Raw genomic sequence first — 22,061 nt, 5'->3', positions numbered from 1 at the left:
GTGCTATCATGGATTCCCCTCTCTGTTGTTGTAGTTCCCATGGGGTTTTCACCATGTGGCTTTGTTTATGTCCTTGTTTCATTCAGTCTTCATGTTTTGTATTCTCTGTCCTTTCACCTATGTCTTGTTTCTCCATAATTTACATATGTTGCATATATTACTCTTTATTTCCTGTCTTGTTTGGCTGATCATTGTGTTACACTCATTGCTTGACTCTTTCTTTGTTTTTCTTTTCTTCTTTGTATCCATGTTTAATTTCATGCCTTGTTAACAGTGATTTCTATTCTGACACTATGTCAACTGTCACAATGCGCCTGCCACCCCAGGCAAGGGACATGGCCACTGCCACACACACACACACACACACACACACGCATACTTTTCTTTACCCACTTCCAATTTCCTGATTACTAACCACAAGCACCTGTCCCTTGATCTCCTTTGTTTTTTCCCCTATTTAAACCCCAACAGGTGCTCTGTGCATTGCTAGCCTGTGCCTCGCTAAGACTTGAGTCTGGTTTGCTCCCCTGTGTCTCCATGCTTCAAGCGTTTACTGCCAGCGTGTTTTCCTCTCATTTAAGTGCTTTCTAGCCAGCTCTATGCTGTGCCCTTTTGTTTTGTTCTACAAATGGAGACTACAGAAACTTCTTTTGTTCACTTATGTCTTGCTTCCTCCCTCTCAGCATCACACATACAATCAATTGCATCTGTTTTATTTTTCCTGACTGGGGCACTGCAGGTCCTGTATCCTGCCAGAAACACATAAACCTTTTATATATTAACCGGAGCTGAAGTGCAATAGGTCAGTACTTTGGCTATTATCCTTGTCACACTATGTTCACCTCATGAAGCTTAATATAACTTACCTGTAAGTGTCTTCTTTAGCATGCCATTGACTCGCTCTCTCTGCATTATCAGTCTCCTCATGAACTCCATTTTCACAGAAAATATGAGAATTAATCTCCTACTTCTCAGTGAGTCCAGCCATTCTGAGTCTGCCAGCCTGGCTATTTCTGTGTTTTGCTTCAGGATCTTGGAATCAGCTATTTGCTTGCAGATAATGCAACAAATGGGTACTTCACCACATGTCCATTTGCCAAGGACTTGTTATTAGCAATTGGAATATAATAACATGGTAGTTTTGCAAATGTAAGTGATGAATGGTTGTAAAAAAAATAGATGGAGAGGACTATGCTAAATACTGAAATAAATAAGTGGAATTTTGTGCTAAAAATTTCACCTTAAGGAAGTCAGGGTACAAACATTCAACTTCATAGTACTGGACATGTGCAGTGGACATGTGAAAGGACAAACGTTTAAATTTGTCATGACGGTTCCCCTGGTATTAAGAAGTACTATGTGGTTTTGTTTTTAAGGTTTTGATATATAAAATGTAAATTACTTGCTTGACTATGGTGTGTATTCTTCCTGCGTTGTCACTACGTTTTGTGTCACTGTTTATCAGTTATGTGTCTCTGTCTCCTGGCTACTTGACCTTGGACTGTGTCTATGTAAATTATATTGGAATTTATGTGAATAAACATGACTCATCTTCACATGTCCTGTCTTTTCTCGCTTTTTAGGTAAACTATCCTTTATTTAGGACGTGAAAGTGAATCAAGCATCTAGTAAGGAACGTGTATAAATATCCCTGACAGTAATGCAAGATTTACATTGATATGTTATCTACATTCTTATTTTCAACACAGACCTGCCCAATCTATGGTATAAAATTGAAATGTAAAGGACCCTTTTGTTTAAGAGCACCCCGGTGACAGTGAAGTGTTTCATACGTTCTTTATTGCTATGTGCTCCCCATTACAACAAACAGCATCAGTAGTGTACACTTCAATTACAGCTAATAAAATAAGTACAAATAAACAGATAAACGACTGCAAGCTGTTAGAAACTGACATAGCTAGTCAGAGCATTAGTTAATTCTTAAATGCACAGGCAGCACTGGGGATAGATACACTCATATACAGCGGATCTGTCTGAGGCTCAGGGATTGTCAAGGGGAAAAAAATCTACAAATACTAAAGTACTAGCATCCTCTTGGGACTTTGCATAACATTAGCAGCAAAGTTGTCATAGGCAGCAACATCATAAAAAAACAGTACAATGAAAATGTTTCAAAGAGGTTTGTTTAAAAAAAGCTGTTCTATAAAACCACTATCTACGTTTTCCATGTCTGCCCATGTTGGTAATGGGAAAGATAATCCATTTGTTAATCCATGTGGATTACATCAACTTTTCAATTACTCAAAACTACTAATTAACTGAAAGAACAGATTCGTTGGGGATTTCAATAAGGACTCTTCAGAGACAGCTGTGATTGACAACTTTGTTGGATTCTACATGCTACATGCAAACAGCGGAGTTTGACCGCTTTCTCAAGACTGATTTCAAAAACTGGTTTTGTTTAGTGTCTAAAAGGTTACTATACTATTACTAATTTATAGCTTGCTAGATGTGAAAATTCAGTGAAAACTTCAAGCATAAATCTGCAAATTTGGTTTGTAAATAAGGAATACTGGACATAAAACAGTCTAGGAGCTCCATCTTAATAAATATCCTAAAGTTTCAATCCTATATACAATAGCTATACAGCAGCACACAGGTGAGCAGGTGTGAGATTTCTGTTTATACTCCACTGACACATACATTGGGGCTATTGCAGTCAGATGCATTGTGGTTGAGACATAATCTTTGTTTATATATATATATATATATATATATATATATATATATATATATATATATATATATATATATATATATATATATATATAAAATATATTTCCCCAAAAATGCAGGTAAAAGCACAGCACATTTTACAATATGTTCCTCTTAATAAGGTGTAATTCCTACATAATGCCTTCAAAATACAGTCTTGCATGCCCTATACACCTCATTGTGCATGTGACAGGCTTGACCTCGAAATGTCTCTTGGCATTCAGTTCTCTTGCTGCTGAAATATGCTTTCAGCTACAGAAGAGAATACAGTACAGAATATCAGGAAGAGGAATGAGATACCAAGGGATGGTTTTGACATTGATCTATGCAGTTACAGAGACAAAAAACTTATGATTAAATAATCCCCTTGATGGACACAGGTAATTAAAGTGTTCAAAGACTGATGACTGCATTCTAAGGTTTTCACACTAGCTGGGGTATTTTGACAGGAAAAACTGAGAATAGTTACATGCAGGTACTGCGCTCATGGTACCTATTTAAAAAATGTATTTAAATCTTACATAAAAAATTTGCACCATGTTTTAGTAAAAAATAATACTGACTTTTACACATACAGTATTTACAGGAACATTCATAAATATCTGCTTGTTAAACAAAGAAAATGTTTGCAGCCAGTAACAGGAGCTGGATTTTCTTGAAATTTTATATAACTAACAAGTACCACTTGTGTCTTTTAGGCACTAATGTGCAAAAACCCCGTATGATCAAGCTGTTCAGAAAGGACATCTGACTGCTTTCAAACAATCTTTGGTGCATTCTGCTGAAACAGCGGTGTTGTGTGGATGATTAGTGTGATTCCAGTATGTCACCTGTGAGAAGGACCTAGAAACCAGAAAGTGAACCAGCACTTTAATCTCTCACTCTCTTTTAAATCTCTCACATGTATGATCTAAAGTAACATGAGGAAAAAAACAAAAGAAAAACAAAACAAGGTTTAAAGTTCGCCTTCATCTTTCCACCTTGGACATCCCCTCATGCCACCTGCTGTCTCGGGAATTATCCAAGTACCGTGAAGTAGTGTTGGTGGAGCTGTCATTCCACTGCCCATGGGCTGCCAGGATGGGCAGGTTCCTGATGCTGGGCTTAGGGGCCTGCGCAGGGTGTTTCAGGGTCTTGGTACTGCCATTCAGCCTGTGGGGCGTAGCGGTGGAGGTGTGCTTGGTGAAACGGCTGGGCAGATTGGGTCCGCGTGGGCCCTGGGTGGACAGCTTGAGGGTGGCATTGGCAGAGGCCGAGAGGGTCTCCAGGAGCTGTGAAGCAGGGCCGTAGCGTACCTCCTCTTCTGCTTCGACAGCCTCGGGTGGGAGAGGAGACAGGGTGCCACTCCTCTTAGCGCAGGACTCGCAGCAGAGCTTGCTGTAACCTGGGATGGAGCAATAACGAGCCAGGACTTCCATCTGACAGAATATGGACTTGTCTCCTCCACAAGGTTCATCTGGAATAGAAATGCTTGTTAATTATAATATGCAATTTAAAACTTAAGTTTACTTTACGGTTGCTACTTAAAGAATTTATAAAAATTGTCTAGTCACATTTATAAATGCTTATAAAATTCTTATGATCACATGCAGGGCTGGAATTTACATGTGAAAAATCACAGGTAGGACCAAAAATGGGCTACAGTGCTTAGTGTCACATGCCAATTTTATTTCATTTTGAAAGCAATCACCAAGAAACTAGAGAAACTTGTTCTGTCCAACTTGTTCTGTCCATGCTAAGTTGATAATCTGGCCCCTGACGCCAAAAAGCCACACGTGCTCTTTGGTTTTCTTGCTGTATAACATTCTGAGCAATGCATCTGACTGGCTATTGTTTGTTAATGTAGGAGGGTGTTCTCTGGTTTCATTATCAATACATAAGACAAGTCTGCCTTAATCCTTATTATGGCACTCATTTTTCTGTCCACTATTGAAGAAGTAAAAATATATCACTGTTTTTTTAATTTATTTATCTCAGTTTGTCACATTGGATAGAAGTGAGGTTAATAAGTAACGTTTCAAACTGGCTGTAGAATAATAATTTAAAAACGACAGCTGAACAATTTACCTTTATGAGGTTTTGCTAGTTGGTTAAACATGTCAAGATTGAAGATCATTTCAGTGGTTAAATAATTTGATCGTGAACTTTCAAGTAATTTTGGCCTGGATTTATCCTTCAAAACATTCAGTATTAAACTAAAAACTAAATCAATATTAATTTGATAATACTCTTATGATATACATTGACATATTATTGTATGTCCCTCTGGATAAAAGCATCAGCTAAATGCCATAAATGTAAATGTAAATGTAATATTTAATGCATTATCATAAATGATGTATTTATGCATTTGTTTCTAATTTAACAGTGTGAAGAAATAGTGTGAATTTTACACCAGTAAAATCACCAACATACAAATACAAGTACAAATCCAGTCAGAAATGTAACACTATTACCAAACAATTATCACTTCATTACTGATGATCAAGATGTAGAAGACATCAAAGAGGGAGGACAGACAATATTTAAATAAAAGATGAGACGCTGATCAAAAAGAAGACCAAAAAAAGAAGGCCAAAAAACACCACAAATTGGAGGTATGCAAAAATAGTTTATGAATTACTTTATCTCATCTGTCAAGTACAAATAGGAATTAGTAGCCAAGAGAGTTATTACACGTAGAGTTCAGTTTAGCCATAAAAGGTTTGGAAATCCTATATATATATATTTATATATATTATTTTATTTTATTTTATTTTTTATTTTTTTGAAACTCATTCATAGATAAATTGTATTAATTCTACCATGTTAGAAAACTTATTTCTAGACAAAGGGTGGGTGGCCTCTAGGCCTCTACTGTGTGGCACATCTGTTTGGTTTGGTGCAGCACATATCCTCAACAGGACAGTCAAAAGAATTATTGTTTGCCTGGCTGGCAACAGCAGTCTTTGTTGCTAAGCTTGAACTGATGAGAAATGCTCTTGCAGAGCTCCAAGGTCAATCCCCAAAACTGCAGAATGACTCATTCAATTTTCTGCAGCCCACATGCTAATCAGTCAGATGGAACACTTAAGGGTTCAGCTCCCCACACAGGTAGAAATGTTCACGTGACTAAAGACACTACAATACAAAGTTTTTTCTTCTCTGAGAATATATTTTATGAGCACATTCTCATGGACGCCATGTAGTGCAGGTAAACTCTTCTGAGTACTAGGAGGTATCTATTCCAGGTGCTTGTGTAGGAAATTGTAAAATTCTGAAAAAAAACCCCAAACAAATATAACTGGCTTCAAAGAATAACCAATAGGGTGGAAAGAAGGTTCTCAAAGATGTCAAAGCCCTCATCAGTAGTCTAGAGTCAGCAGGTATGTTCAGAGCTGAGCTGCAGAGAGGCCTATGAATACTATTTTAACTCCCACAAGAAGCTCCCTTTGTTGGCAGACTAAGCATACGAGGCTTTGGAGGTTGAGGGGGTGTTGTTCTGATCATAAGCTCTACAGGAATAGATCTTCATAAAAAAAAGCACAGGATGGTTTTTGCTTCAACTTGTTCTACTCTGCTTGGTGGAAGAACTGTTCAATGTAATTACTATTATATATTATTAATAATGAAAATTATTCACTGAACATTTATATGCATCTCTTTATATTGTATTAAGTTACAGTTTTATAAACACAATAAGCCACTAGAAGATTATTGCTTAACCTGGTTTTTGTGTTGTGAAGACAGCCCTCTATCCTTTAATTTACTGTCATATAATTTTAATAAATTCATATTGATTATCACTGGGTGTGTCATGGTATTTTATTAATACAAACATATATATATATATATATATATATATATATATATATATATATATATATATATATATATATATATATATATATATATCTTACACAGACCTTGCTGACCTGAGCAACATCAGATCTGGTGTGACTATTGTTTCAAACTCTCATTGTTGAGTGAGGAAAGTGGATAGTATTAAGGATCTTGCCCAAGGGACCACACTGGAGCTGGTCAGGATTTAAACCCCTGACCTCTTGTACTGAAGTCAGCCATATAGCCCACTGAACTATCCAGCTACTAATAGTATGAGTCACCATCAAACCCCCTCAGTGATATCATCACTGAAAAGGCTGGATTGAAAGACGCAAGGGACACTATTCATGGCAGCACAGGAACAAGCTCTGAATACAAGATCAATAGAGGCTGTGATCTACCACACCAGGCAGGACCCCAGATGCAGGGTGTGCAAAGATGCCCCTGTGACAATCCAGATGGATTTCTAATGTCTGCACATAACAGCGGGCAGAGCATACCTGGAACACCACAACCAAGTGGCTGGCATAGAATACAGAAACATCTCTGCTGAGTACAGGCTGGAAGTTACAAGGTCAAAGTGGGATACATTCCTGAAGGTGATGGATAATGATCAAGCTACAGTCCTGTGGGACTTCCAAATACAGACTGACAAAATGGTAATGGCTAACCAGCTGGACATAGTAGTACTAGGCAAACAGCAGAAGAGGGCCATAGTGATAGATGTAGGAACATCAGGAATAAAGAACACAAAAAGCTTGAGAAATAACAAGGGCTGAGAGGGGAGCTGGAAAAGATGTGGAAGGTGAAGGCAACAGTGGTTCCAGCAGTAATCAGAGCACTCGGGGCTGTGACCCCCAAACTGGCAAAGTTCCACCAGCATTTCCATCCAACATTTCCACCAGAAGATCGTGGTCCTGGGAACAGCTAAGATATTACACAGGACCCTCAAGCTTCCAGGTCTCTAGTAGAGGACCTGAGCATGAAGGAAAAAGACAGAAGAGGCCTAGTGGGGAAATTTATATATATGTACACATAGACAAAATGTTAAGATCTAACCTGCCTGTCCTTTTTCCTGGATATGTTTATCCTGGATATGTTTAAACTATGAAGTCTGACAGGCAATGGCATTTGTGATGGTAAATATTGTGTATGCTAAATATGAACTAGACTGGGCGCAGCTTCTCAGCTTCTTGAAATGACCATGAATTAGCAAATAGCCATGAGATGCCTTGAAACATTCAGCTGAGCTTTGGGGAAAAGCCAAGGCCTCTGATTCAGACTCACTTCTGCATTCACTTTTCTAGAAACATCGAAGAAAAAAAAGCCACAACAAAAACTTCACTCAAGAAATATGTACAGTTAAGAAGATTATGAGTAGAAAGCAGCATGTGTGGGGACAAGAGCTGTGAAAAGCAGCAGATTATATAAGAAAGCTAAAACTCCAGAGTTGCCTTTTGTGTTTTTTTACTTTTTATCCTTTAACTTCAGCAAAATGATAAAGCAATAAGTAGTGACAAAGAACCTGGCAGGCTCAAGGATTACTGGTTAAATAGACCTGTTTTTTAAGCTTTGCAAATTTATTCCCACATGGTCCTAAAGAAACATTAGCCCTATAGAGCGATTATAGTGCCATATATACACTGCCTTGCACCCCCAAAAAAACATTCTAATATTTCGTTGGACCGCCTTTAGTGTTGATTACGGCACGCATTCACTGTGGCATCGTTTCCACAAGCTTCTGCAATGTCACAACATTTATTTCTGTCCAGAGTTGCATTAATTTTTCCCCAAGATCTTGTACTGATGATGGGAGATTTGGACCACTGCGCAAAGTCTTTTCCAGCACATCCTAAAGATTCTCAATGGGGTTCAGGTCTGGACTCTGTGGTGGCCAATCCATGTGTGAAAATGATGTCTCATGCTCCCTGAACCACTCTTTCACAATTTGAGCCCAATGAATCCTGGTCTTGTCATCTTGTAATATTCCCTTGCCATCAGGGAAGAAAAAATCCATTGATGGAATAATCTGGTTGTTCAGTATATTCAGGTTGTCAGCTGACCTCATTCTTTGGGCACATAATGTTGCTGAACCTAGATCTGATCAACTGCAGCAACCCCAGATCATAGCATTGCCCCCACAGGCTTGTACGGTAGGCACCAGGCATGATGGGTGCATCACTTCAGCTGCCTCTGTTCTTACCCTGATGCGCCCATCCCTCTGGAACAGGGTAAATCTGGACTCATCAGACCACATGACCTTCTTCCATTGCTCCAGAGTCCAATCTTTATGCTCCCTAGCAAATTGAAGCTGTTTTTGCTAGTTAGCCTCACTGACAAGTGGTTTTCTAAAGGCTACACAGCTGTTTAGTCCCAATCCCTTGAGTTCCCTTCACATTGTACATGTGGAAATGCTCTTACTTTCACTATTAAACCTATCCCTGAGTTCTACTGTTGTTTTTCTATGATTTGATTTCACCACACGTTTAAGTGATCGCCATTCACGATCATTCAAGATTTTTTTTCCGACCACATTCCTTTCTCGAAGATGTTTCCCCACTGTCCTTCCACTTTTCCACAATGCGCTGGACAGTTCTTAACCTGATTTTAGTAGTTTCAGCAATCTCCTTAGATGTTTTCTCTGATTGATGCATGCCAATAATTTGACCCTTCTGAAACAGATTAACATCTTTTCCATGAACACAGGATGTGTCTTTTGACATGGTTGTTTAACAAATGAGAAACTGCTCACTATATCTGCTAGGATTAAATAACCTGTTGCCAGCTGAAACATAATCACCTACGCAGTAATTATCCAATGGGAGGTTCTTACCTATTTGCTTAGTTAAATGCAGATGGTGACCTTTTTTTGGCCATACACACACACACACACACACACACACACACAGTGTCATTGTCACACATGTAAAAATGAGATTCGCACGCATGTAATATTTGTACATTCAACACGAGCCATAGCTGTATATCCACACAAACACAGGCCATTGTGTCTCAGACACTCCTACATTATCTCTAAACTGTTTTTGTACCTTTGTCATTGTTTATGCTTTTGTACATTTGTATGTTTGTCAATGTCTGTCTGCGGAAAAGTATATATACAGGTTTAGACTTACAATTTAAGAATTATATAGTATGAGAATGGGTTATGTATCATTTCCTTTTGTCTTTACCAGTGGGACTGGGCTAACTGTTTGCTCCCTCAATATCTCTGCAGAGATACTGTTTATTCCTTTTCAGAGTGTCTTGTATCAACTTGCTTCCCCCACCTGAGGGGATATTTTTGCGTTGGTTGTGGACTTCAGGCGCATGCCCAGGGTGGCTCACCGTGGCAGGGTCCTGGCCGGCAGGGCCTCTGTGACTCCGGCTTCTCCCCACCGCATTGATCTCCGATACGGCACGTGACCAGCCGTCGCACCACCCCCTCACCACAGGTCACCGAGCACTGGGACCCAGATGGAACAGCAGGGACCGGGGGACCAGGAGGTTGAAGGAAAAAAAGGACATTGAGTCAAACACACTAGGCAGTCTGACAGTTAACACTAATCTCACTGTCAGAACTGTATGTACTGGAACTGAAGTCATGGTCATTTCAGTTGGAAATAAATAAGTAAATAAATAATTGACTGGTTGTGTTGAAGTGTTTCTGCTACTGCAAACAATGTGTTCCTTAATGCCACTTGTGCCCATTAATCCCTTTATCTTGTGTTCAAAATCAATAAGAGAAAGTAAGGCTCACTGAGCTGAATCGAAATCTTTTTGCTGGGCACTCATTAAGGCTACACACTGATTAGCCTGTACAATTACGTATGTAATGTAACTGAGAGGTTTTTATTTTAATCTTAAAGTTAACTAGACTTTTATTGGAATATTAGCAGACGTACATACTACAATTAAATGCTATTATGAATGCTCTCCAATAAGCTCCTCTATTAAAAGTTACAGATTAAATATGACAGCTGTCTGGAATGATTATGACCACTTGCAAAGTTTATGCATGTAACTGACGGGATTTATTCATATACCGTATGAGGAACAAAATCTTCGATACAGAGTACATGATGTGTAACACATTTGATGATAAAACTAAATAGAAAATAATCAATGTTTGTGCAATTTTTAATTCCAGACAATGTAATTAAATTGTGATGAATGCATGACTTGTTTTAGCCAAAACACAATTTAACCAATCAGCTAAAAGGAACAGGCAAACGGGCCTACCTCAGACCAGGCTCCAGTCCTCCATTGGGCAGGGCAGGGCACTCTGTTACAGGGTCGTCTAATCTCAGGCTTCTCCCCACTGCAGTACTTGCTGTGGATGGAGCGATTGGTGCCCTCATGTAGGAACTGGACACAGCGCACAGTGCGCATCTGATATCCCAGGCTTCCGCAGGTCTTAGTGCAGTGCTCCCACTCTTCAGCTATCCACCTGTTTGGAAGAGCACAGGATCAGGTATTTGTTGGCATATGTCCATTTCCTGTTCACTCTCCAATCTTTGTGCCCTTCGGTATGTCCGGACGTCTGCACTCAGGTCACAGTTCTGCTACACAGTCAAGCAAACAGTCAACCACCATCAAAAGGTGGAAAGTGGAAGAGGAGGTCCACCTTAACTTTTGAGTTCAGTGCCATATCACACAATGCCAGTGTATTGGCCCAATCAGCCTCCAGGCCCAAGAACAAAACATGATGTGGGAGTGGCCTAGGGTCACAGAACTAACCTGCAACTCTACATACACTCTGCAACTAGCTTACATTTTACTGACACATTCCCAAAATAATCAACAGCCAGCAAGGGGTGCAATTCACTGTAATCAAAATATGTTGTGAATGTCATGATGATTATGATTATGATGCACAAAAACAAATGAGGAAAAGTAAGCAACATGAAATTAAAAACACACAAGAGAGCATTTATTAGAGATAATTATATCAGTTCTCAATTAAATTTTGGCTGAAGTCATTATTTATACCAGCAAGGACCATCATGTTCAGTGTATAAATCCATAACAAATCTCACTAGGAGAGTCGTTTTGACCAACAAACCATTGAGATATAGGAGGGTGGTAACTGGCCTGCATGCACTGCTGAGGTATACCTATATTCCATCTATGAAAAGCTTTTTTGGTTCAGATATCCACTGTTCAAGGGGAAATTCTGCATAGGCTTTTCCACAGGGACAAGTTTATATGCTACACAAGTGGTGTTTGCAGTTAATTAACTGTTGAAAGAAGAACTGCCGACATGCCTGAGAATGTGTAAAATATTTCATGTTTATTATATTGTTGCAATAACACATCTTGCATGCTGGTTTTAAATAGGAGGCGTGAGATTTTAAGTTTAAAGGTGTGCACCACTATTGTAGATGGATAGGAGTTTTAGTTCAGTCCTTATGTTTAGTTTCAGCCTTAAGAATATGCCATAGTTTACTGATAATACAGCATAATTGCTTGTCATAAGGGTTGAGTGTAAAAATGTAGTGAAATGTAATGGAGGAGTATATGTGCACTTTGCATTTATTTCAAGAGGATACTTTGGTTAATTTTCATACATTCTGCTTATGCTTTAAATATTTGATCATTTTTGCCTTAAATAAAAATTTTACTTGTAGTTTGTTTTTTTATGTTTAGGGTGGTTGCCTGAGGCATTAAAAATTGTTTTATGCTGTGTGAGCAAATCGTACCTTCTGCTCATCTTTTTAGGGGATGTAAGTAAAGTTTTTATTTAAATATGTAAAATTAATGTAAATAGGATACATTCAAATGATACAGCCAAAATGATGACAGCCAAATATAGGCTTTGCTTTGTGGGATAGTTCATTCAACTGCCTGGCAATGACCAATACGTCACTGGCTGATGGGGGCAGAGGGTGGACACATTTCCTTTCTAATGGGAACAAGGCCAGTGGTGTTCTTCAGGTTCTGTGGTACTATATACAACTATTTTCATTATCTTATGTATTAATTGCAAACATACAGTTTACTAACATCTTATCCCTTAAAATAAAACTATAATTTGTTTAACTTAAATGTATGAATCATAGCTCCACTATTACCTGATGTATAGAAGAATAGGAGAGATGTACATCTCACAATATTTAAACACGGAGTTGCACAGCACTATAAGATGCCCATATTCTGTTACTGCATCTCTCGTGGAAGCATCTCTGTATCATCTTTTATAAACTGCTCATGGTGCTACCTTACCATTCTCTTATGAGATGAGTAATATGATAATGTGATAATATGTGAGATAATAAATCGCCACACCCTCCTGGTTGTATTCCACTTCACCCAACCTTTTTGCATAGTACTTCTGAATCTACCTGCCTGAAAACAGGGATTGTCCCTTGTGTCTCTACAATATGGAGTAGAGCTTGAAAGAGACCATTGCACATTGTGTTATGAATATAGGGCCATTGGATTCACTTGCACATAAATATGTCAGATTACAAGGAAGAAAACTCGTTTAAGAGAACTCTTAGTTCTAAATGCATTTTTAGTTCTAAAAGCATGTCTGCCTTCTTATTTCTAAATGCTTGTCTGCTTCTTTCTGTATATTACTGTATATAACGTTTTCTTACATTGTACTATAATTCACATCCACTTAATGTGTAATTAATCAGAATATTTGAGAGTCTTTTACCAACACAAAACCATCAGAACACCAATGAGAAAGTTACACATTGACAGTGCCACAAGCATGAGGAAGCGTGAATTATGTCTTTTAGGAAGGTTTGAGAATTGTCTGGCTGAGGGGTGATTTTGAACTATGTTCATCTAGTGGCAGGAATCTATCAATCTAACAGTCTGTTTATCATCCTTATCACTGGCTTCTCTTTTCCTATGTTGCTAACTGCAGGCCAAGGCATTTTTAGAGGATATAGAACACAGCTGCCTGCTCTCGACAGGCTCTCCACATATTTTTTATACCAGTTAGCATACAAAGGCTTAGCTATCACCTCAAACATTTACTGTTTCATATCTATGCAGAACTCAGATATTTAGAGAATGAGGGGGAAAAAAAATCATTATTGTGAAACTAATGAAATTAAATGAAATATCACAATATATTTCAATATATCAGCATGCAAAAGCTGGGAACTGCAAAAACAACAACTTGTGGATATAATAATCAGTCTTTATATGGCCACCTGAGGAAAACAATCACCACTGCAACATAAAGGGGATTAAAGATGTAAAAACACAAACAAACATGTAATCTGTAATAAAAATCACCACCAATATACACAGTGCACACATTATTATCTTATTTGATTAGAAATATAAAAGCTAGAATGCAAGAAATTTAGAATTACAATAAAACAGTCTGTTGTTATTGTTTACATTCCTAAAAGGTACAAAGATGAGCATGTAGAAATATACGCTAGTCCTACGATTATTTGTAGTTTGTAATTTGGCTAAAGATGCCCAGAAGATGGGCATATAATAGTGACTGCATACTGAAACACATTTTTTACAATTTTCTGGGAAATGTCATCTGAGTCACCGACTGGTCTGACTACAAGGAAATGGCAGGAAATGCTGTCAAAATATCTAAGGACGTGGAATCTTTTGCAGTCACCAAGTCAGTCTACCAATTTGTGTCCAATCAAGCAAGTATTTCACTTCCTGAAAAGAAGCCTCAGCACTAACAAGAAGTGTATGCAAGCCTGGCAAAGCAGCTGAGAGCAGAGCTACAGCAAGTTAGGTTTTTGCTTCAAGGCCTGTGGTTAAACTCTATAACTGTAAACAGCTGTAAACTATTCCAAGTGTTTATTCTTACTTTGACCTACTTAGGCCATATATACTGTATTTCACACTCACAACTCCCTCACTCCAAATCCCCTTGTTATCTCATCAAACTGTGCAAACCCGCCCTCATTAATCTCATTATTTAAGCCCACAGGAACTTGCCTCCAGTGCTTCGCATTTGTTTCCTGATTAGAAATGCCATCTTATTCTGAAAGGCTTTGCTACCACCATTTTTACTACCATTGTTTCAATGTTTGCTTTTTTTCATGCAGTTTGCTGATTTTCTTTAGCTCGAGTTAATAAACACCCTTCATCAAACTGTACTCACACTTCGCTTCTGCGACATTTGACCCTGAAAGCGATTTCAGAAAGGTAACATTTAACATTTAATCCTCAAGCTATTAGAGTCTTAAATGTAGATCATAATCAGGTGATTATTGAGTGGAAATATGATATGATTATTTTTTGCCTGAAGAGTGAGAGCCAGGAACTTGCCCCTTCCCTCTCTGCTCATAATTAGCTCAGTACAGTATGTAGTTAGGATTAAATGCTGTTCTCAGTTTCAATGGCAGATGTACCACACTGTGTGGCTGAATCGCTTAACTGTTTCATCTGAAATGTTTAATCATAAAAGATCATTGAAATGACTTCCAAAAATTACTGTTAAAAGAAAATAATTGTAAAAATTATAACCTTAAAATTGCCAAGAAGACAGACACTTTGGTGACATGACACCACCAATTACAACAAAACCATTTTCAGAAAAAACAGTGAAATTGTTATGCTATTACTGCTTGGCTTATTGATTATGCTTATTTAACCCATTACTATTTAAACATAGGTTTGGCTTGCTAGGGTTTTACCAATGTCAATGCCAATCTGTTTTGCTCTCATATATTATAATATTGTTACGGGATGCTCCACCCCCCCATGAGTCACGTGGTACAGCCTGCTGCGTGCAGGGGGGTTCACTTCACCCTCGTTTGTAGCCATGCCCTATGTGATGGCACGCACCTGCACGGGGTTTAACATTGAGTGTTTTTCTATTTAAACCTCATTGTTGATGTCGATGTCATTTGCTTATGTCACGTTGATGTTTATATAGTCTCCGTTGTTAGTGTTTAACTGTTTTTGTTCATGTTCAATGTTCTCACTATGTGAGTGCCACCATTGTCATTCATGTTTAATGTCAATAAATGTTTCACCACATCAAGGGAGTCTGTGTGTTCTGCTCCGTGGAATGCGGCACTCGGGCCAACGTTACAAATTTGCTCTGTCATATTACAGATCATTTATATAGTACATATAGTACTCGTATTATTTTGTGTACATTTTGCAGTGGCAAAGCACTCTGTAAAAAAAAGACAGAAAGAGAGGATTTGCATTTTCTGCTGCACTGGAACAGAATGACTTAAAGTAGAGAGAAGGGGCTTTGTCAACCCTACTCATCAAAAGAGAGATGTTTTAGATTTTTCACTTTAGACATTGCTTTAGTCTCCCTTGGGATGGAGGGGCTATGTGAACACTTTTTTTGAACACACCAGCTTTTTATAAATTACTTCAGACAAAAGACAGGCCAAACTAACGTTTCTTTTGCCTTTAAGTAGATTTTTTTTTTTGAGGAATCTGATTCATTTAGACACCATGGACAGATGAAAATGATGTTTCCTGAAGTAGCTATAGGCATGTTCAGTGAAACCTGACATGCAGAAGCTCTAAGATGGAGAAAGAGGGACTCAAAAGCAGTACTTTACATTTGTCAATTTTAGGTTTTCTTAACAGTCCTGGGTCATAAAGTTAGGATTGGTGACTTCCTTCCATGAAGTGAGCTCCAAAACAAACTTCATTCTCAGCACATAAAGTCATCCGTAAAATGTCTGTGAGAATAAATAAATAAATAAACAGCTGCCAACAATTTTGGTGTTCTGAAACATTTAATATCTCCTCTGAGGTTCTGGCCAGGAATAAAAATATTTTTCCATAATCCTATGGGCATTCAGTATATATGTGTCCATTCAGAACAAGTGGAGACTAGATGTTAGTCAAAGGAATAATAAAATTAAAGGTATTTACATTCCATATTAATATTTAAGAAAAGACATATAGGATTAAATTGTCAAACCCTTGTATTGCTTTAAAATATGAAATATGCAGAAAATGTTTTTGAAGAAATGTTTTTGAAGAACTAAAATGCGCAGAACACCAATTAAATTAGTTTTAATTATAGATTAGCTATAAAATACGAAAATATTGTACTGAATAAAGATTATGTTTTGGTGAGTTTGTTAAGAGAATTGCCAGGAGATAACCGGGATCATGGCAAGGAGATAATTCTGGGAAGGACACCTACTTATAATGCAGCAATATGGACCATGAAGCTGTGTGTTAATTTGTTCTCTTTATTAAAGTCTGTTGATATGGTTCTGAGAACTGGAAGGTTACTGGGTTTATAGAGATTACTGGGGTCATAGGATCTGGAAGCCGAGGTATATTACAATTCTTTTTCTGTATGTCTGTCTTGGCTTGTATGCTTTGTATTTGTTTATCTGTCTGATCATACAAGCAAGGGTGTCAAACAAGGGTGTCTGCACCCAGCCCAGAATCCATTCACACCAGCACCAGTCACACTTCACAACCACTTCCCCGCTTTCACTCACCAGTTTTATTGATTATCACCTCCACCTGTTCCCAATATCCTCCCTTATCTGACCCCACAGGCACCGTACTCCAGCGATTTATATTTAGCCTATTTAGACTACAGCCTAGCTCTCTTTCTCATCTACGGAACTGCCTACTTGCTCCTGTAAGCATTGCTTGTTTTCGTTTTTCCTGCCTCTCTCTCCTGTGGTCATCATGTCACAGAGGGCTTCTTTGAATTGGGAGCATAATGGTTACAATGGAAAATGTCTGGGATGCCTGGAGTAGCAAACAGAATAATAAATAGCTCAGATCTTTTTATATATTCTTCTAAAGTTTCCACATCATTTCATGTATGGATTAAATGACTAAATCTAAGCATGCTGTCATAGTATTGTCTATCTTTTATAAAGTCTGTTTTTCTGTAGTACATGGCTGGTGCTGCTCAAAGACCCATGCTGAAACAGATCCACTTTTTAAAAAGGCCTTTATTGTAAGCTACTGCAGTCAAGGTTTTAATTTATTCTCCTCATGGTCATCAGTCATCGTCAGCATTTGCACTTGAGTCAAACATCTGAAAGGACAATGCAGTGTCAGTTTATTTTCTAATTATTACATGTATGCCAGATAGCTCAAATACTGTGACCTTTTTTTCAACAATAATCAGAGTTACAATATCCAAAGAGAAGATGATGCTCTATAGAACATGCAATTTCACAGGTAAAGCTTTCACTTATTTTATTCAGTAAATTTGTATTTTTCCAAATTAGAAATGACAAAATGTGCTCCCAGCCAAGTGTTAACTGAAACTGAAATGTTTAAATAACTAATACTAGCAGTACAAATGAACCATGTGCTAAATACCCACAACCATCCAGAATGGCTAACAGAAGGCAGGACAGTACTGGTCATGAAGGATTCCAACAAGGGCCAAACACCATCTTACTACAGACCAATAACCTGCCTGTCCACATCACGCAAGTTCCTGTCAAGAATACTAGCCACAACCTGAATGAGTATATGTGTAAGTACATGAGCACTACTCAGAAGGGGACTGGTAACAACACCAGAGGCTCAACATACCACATACTGACAGACAGAGCTGTCCATCAGGATTCCACCAGACAGACAGACCAATCTAAGCATTGCCTGGATTGACTACAATAAAACATATGACTCAGTGCTACACACCTGAATACTCAAATCACTATCTCTGTATAAAGTTAGTAACACCATAAAAACCTTCATCCAGAAGTCAGTGGCACACTGGAGGACAACACTAAAAAAAACAATGGGCCAAATACAAAATTACACAATTGCATAATATTAATCTTGCAATGGTCTTAACAGCAAAAAAAAGGAAAGTATTGAACACCTAGATATGTATATGTGCTAGTTTGAATTTCATATAAAACATTTAAATCATAACCCCCCCAGCAATTTGCTGGAGTGATGAACAAACGGCGGACCAATGATTTGTTGTTAAGACCATTAAATTTAATTCTGGGTTTGGCCCATTTTTCTCCAGGAGTGAACATCAAAGGGATGCATTGTACCCACTACTGTTTTGCATAGCCCAGATGATGTCACATCTCAGCCAGATGATCAATAAGAGATGGTGTAGGTGCCAGAACTAGTATCAGGCACCTCCTGTACATGGATGACCTCTAGCTGTATGCTAAAATGGAAAGAGGCATTGTCACGAATGGCCACCCTCCTGGTGTACCTGTTGTCATGGTTTCCCTGTTGTCTGTTTTCCTGCACTTCCTGATTCTACTCCTTGGTTTCGTTTTCTCCGCCCCTCGTCTGTTCCTTCATTCCAGTCCTTGTTTTGGTTCTCCCTGTTCCCATGTTCACCTGAGTCTGTTTAGTGCCTGATTGTCTTGGTTATTTAAGCCCTGTGTTTTGTCTTCTACATCGTTGGTTATTTTGGTAAGTTGTGTTCCTTCTGTGACATGTATGTTACACTCCTAGTACTGTTGTCACCATTGCTTTTCCATTTACTCCATTCGTATATCAGTTTTACCTTCAGCGTTAAGCTCCACTGGCATGAAATAGCTTTTAATGAGTTGCTAATACAAAGGTTCTCTGTTTCTCTGTGGTACTGTATACTGGGAGGGATGCCAGGAGCTTTCACTTCAACTTCAGAAGTTCAGACATCTGCTTCCTTATTGAGGAGCTGGTGAAAAAAAAAAAGCCCAAATGGCTTACACTTTTACTAAATCCCCCATTTACATATTTGTATCAGCATATTATATATATATGCGCTGTCTGTTGATAGAAGAGCTAAACCTGCCTTTGCACCTACTCTGCTTCCATGGTGACCAGGTCCCCCATCTTCCCTCATCAGCTCATCCTTGGCGGCCATTGCTTAGATGCATTCATGGATGTTTCGTGTCTTACCCTGGCCAGTGGATGTTGCATTTTGTAGGCTTCTTCTACTCTCCTTCCAGCTGGCATACTGCTTTTGGATGTTGGATCCTGGGCAGAGTGCCCTTTGCGTTGGTGGGAGTTTTCTGGCCTTGATGTCTGCACTTTCCAGTTCTTCTTTTGGCCAGTTTATTGTGCCTGAAGGTAATCTGATGACTAGCAGGGAGAACGTGTTTATGATTTGATCTTATTGTTCCTTTTCAACTGACTCTTAAGGACCTCCCTTACCCTGTGGAGGTTCTTGGATATTGCTGTCCTTCTCAGTTTTGCCTCATGATTCCTTTGTGTTTGGAGAATCCCAAGTTATTTGTAGGTCTCCTCTATGTCTGTTATATGGCTTTGTGGAAGTTCAGTCCCCTCTACCCTGATCACTTTTCCTGATTTCTACACTTCTCTAGACAAAATAAAATTCTTATGTTCTTACTGTAGATCCTGCTCAGGCAGAAAAGTTAGTCAATGCCTGTAACGATTCCCATAGGAACAGGCGAGAGGAAGAATGCATGTGCAGGGGGTGGTTTATTAACAAGGGAAATACAAACACGAAAGGCAAAATAACCATAGGCATGGGGTTAACAACCTCTGACTCACTGATGTACTACTACTGCGTCATAGCCTACATATATAATTTCTGTAAAGCTACTTTTCTAAGACAAGCCTTGTTGTAACCCATGCTATATAAATGTATTAGAATTCAATTTTACTTGATAAGATTAATAAAATAAGTACATTACAGTGAGAGGGGTTACATTAGACCATATTATCCATGAAACCACTTTTTGTTAGCAGTATTAGACTAGCTGGTAGTGGTATTGTTTTAACCAATTTGATGACTCACTGTCTTTCCTTATATTTGAAACACACCACCATGATAGTCAAGATGACTTTGCATTTTTTACCTTTGCATTTACATAAAACAAATAAGGTTACACAATCATCATTTTTGTGCATGACCTACCTTTTTGAATGATTTAGTCCTGGGATTTTTTTTAGCCAACTTCAATAATCAAGTAGGTGTGGTGTACAACAGTGGTGCCCAGCTCCAGGTCTGCAGAGTTTAATTTCAACACACCTGACTCCAATATTCATAATACTGAATGCCTTGATAAGCTCCCTGCAGGGCACTATAACCCTAGATGTGGAGTGGGGCACCCCTAATGTACAAGAACAAGATGGTGGGGCAAAAATATGAACATTTCTATTTCTATATCACGCCGTGGTCCTAAACTGTGCTTGTGTATTAGCGTTCTCATGAAATCTGTGTGGTAATAATAAAAAAAGAAGATAAGAAGATGAAGAAGAAGAATATTTAGCATTAATGTTAGAATAATGGTATGTAATCACTACATCAAGGGGCCTACATAAGTGCTTTGCAGAAAATAGTGGATGCGACTCCTTGCCCAGACACTCCGAAAGCAATGAGAAAATGAAAATATAAACAAATAAACCAAACCTGCAGCCTTTTCTATAGCCAATGATAACAAACTTACTATGCATCTGTAGTCATAACTGACATTGCAAAACAAGACATACAAGGAATCTCACTGGAAGAAAGCATAATGAAAGCAAAGCAGTTTATATTCTTTAATGGTTAGAGTGAATACAAATTTCAGCAAAATCTATATTCACTTTGACAGCAAATTACTGTACGAAACCAGATCTGCTGTGAAATCAATTCCTGATTTAGCAAAATGTCAACAGACTGTTTAGGTTATATCACACACTCTTTGCAATTGTGAACTGATTGATATTTGCTTAACAGTCAATTTTAACCAAACAAAATTTTAATCTATTGTCTGTGTTGAAATGAGCATAGCTGGAGAGTTTGTTGTATTAGCACAAGGGGTAGAGCTAAATCATATCTGAAATAATCTTATGGGCTTTGGTATTACATAATTTTTTTCCTATATCAAAGATATTATATTTTGCATTTATAGCTGCACTTCTGGGCCATCAGTGGGAGTGGCACCTCAACCATCAGCACCATCACCACACCAATTCTTCAGTTCAGCACTGCGGACAGCGCCTGGCCCAGCTCCAGCACCGCTGGCATGGACAGCGCCATGGCAAACAATCAGAAGGCAGAGCGGAATAACCCAGCATGGCTTCAGGATAATAATGAGGAACATCTGCAGCAAATAAATGCTGATCAGTGGCAACACAGACCACAGCGCTAACTACGGCACTATCCTGTCTCAGTACATCCTGATGACACAACTCTTCCACAAATAGAGGGGGCAAATGTATCTGCACACAAAGGAGCATAAGAGAACACTGAATTGTTTTTATACTTTGTTGGATATTGTATATATTATATAGAAATGTTTTCCTACCCTGAGCATAAAGAAAATGAAATGTGCTTTTTTTTTGTGGAGCAGTAATCTTTCATTCTCATTTGTACAAGTAAATAAAATACGCAAATAATATTACCATGCAACTAGAGCACATACGATGCAGCATTTTTGTCTAATGATGAGAAATGAAATCTGCAGCACTATGAAGTGTATTTTAGCCAGAATTGCCACTGTTATAACTAGGCATTTAAAAGGTGCCTCTATTCCATGGAATTTGACATTTAATGGAAAAACCAGTGAAGGCTGCTTAACATTTATCTAATGTAGAATTAATTAGCCTGAGAAGGCTAAGCCTCCTGCACCTAGATAAAAATG

The 22,061-nt window shown here is 38.3% G+C and overlaps 1 protein-coding gene across 3 annotated transcripts in view; it reads right to left on the bottom strand.

Moving 5' to 3' along the window:
* Positions 1-2,806: 2,806 nt before the first annotated feature.
* Positions 2,807-22,061, bottom strand: part of adamts3 (ADAM metallopeptidase with thrombospondin type 1 motif, 3) — a 76,947-nt gene continuing 57,692 nt past the window's right edge. For 2 of the 3 annotated variants that reach the window (XM_027028514.3, XM_081714117.1), the window contains 3 exons: positions 10,798-11,005; positions 9,904-10,021; positions 2,807-4,192 (listed from right to left, as the gene is read on the bottom strand). In XM_027028514.3, coding sequence (XP_026884315.2) covers positions 3,705-4,192; positions 9,904-10,021; positions 10,798-11,005 — 814 coding nt within the window. In that variant the 3' untranslated portion in view covers positions 2,807-3,704. Of the gene's footprint in view, positions 4,193-9,903; positions 10,022-10,797; positions 11,006-17,451; positions 17,540-22,061 lie in introns of those variants that run through there. The other variant, XM_081714118.1, reaches the window with a different exon arrangement.

The sequence above is a fragment of the Electrophorus electricus genome, chromosome 5 (genome assembly GCF_041902795.1).
Source record: "Electrophorus electricus isolate QZ-2024a chromosome 5, ASM4190279v1, whole genome shotgun sequence".
Taxonomy (NCBI): Eukaryota; Metazoa; Chordata; class Actinopteri; order Gymnotiformes; family Gymnotidae; genus Electrophorus; species Electrophorus electricus.
Note: the sequence above shows the minus strand (reverse complement) of the source record. Positions and strands in the feature narration are given on the sequence as shown.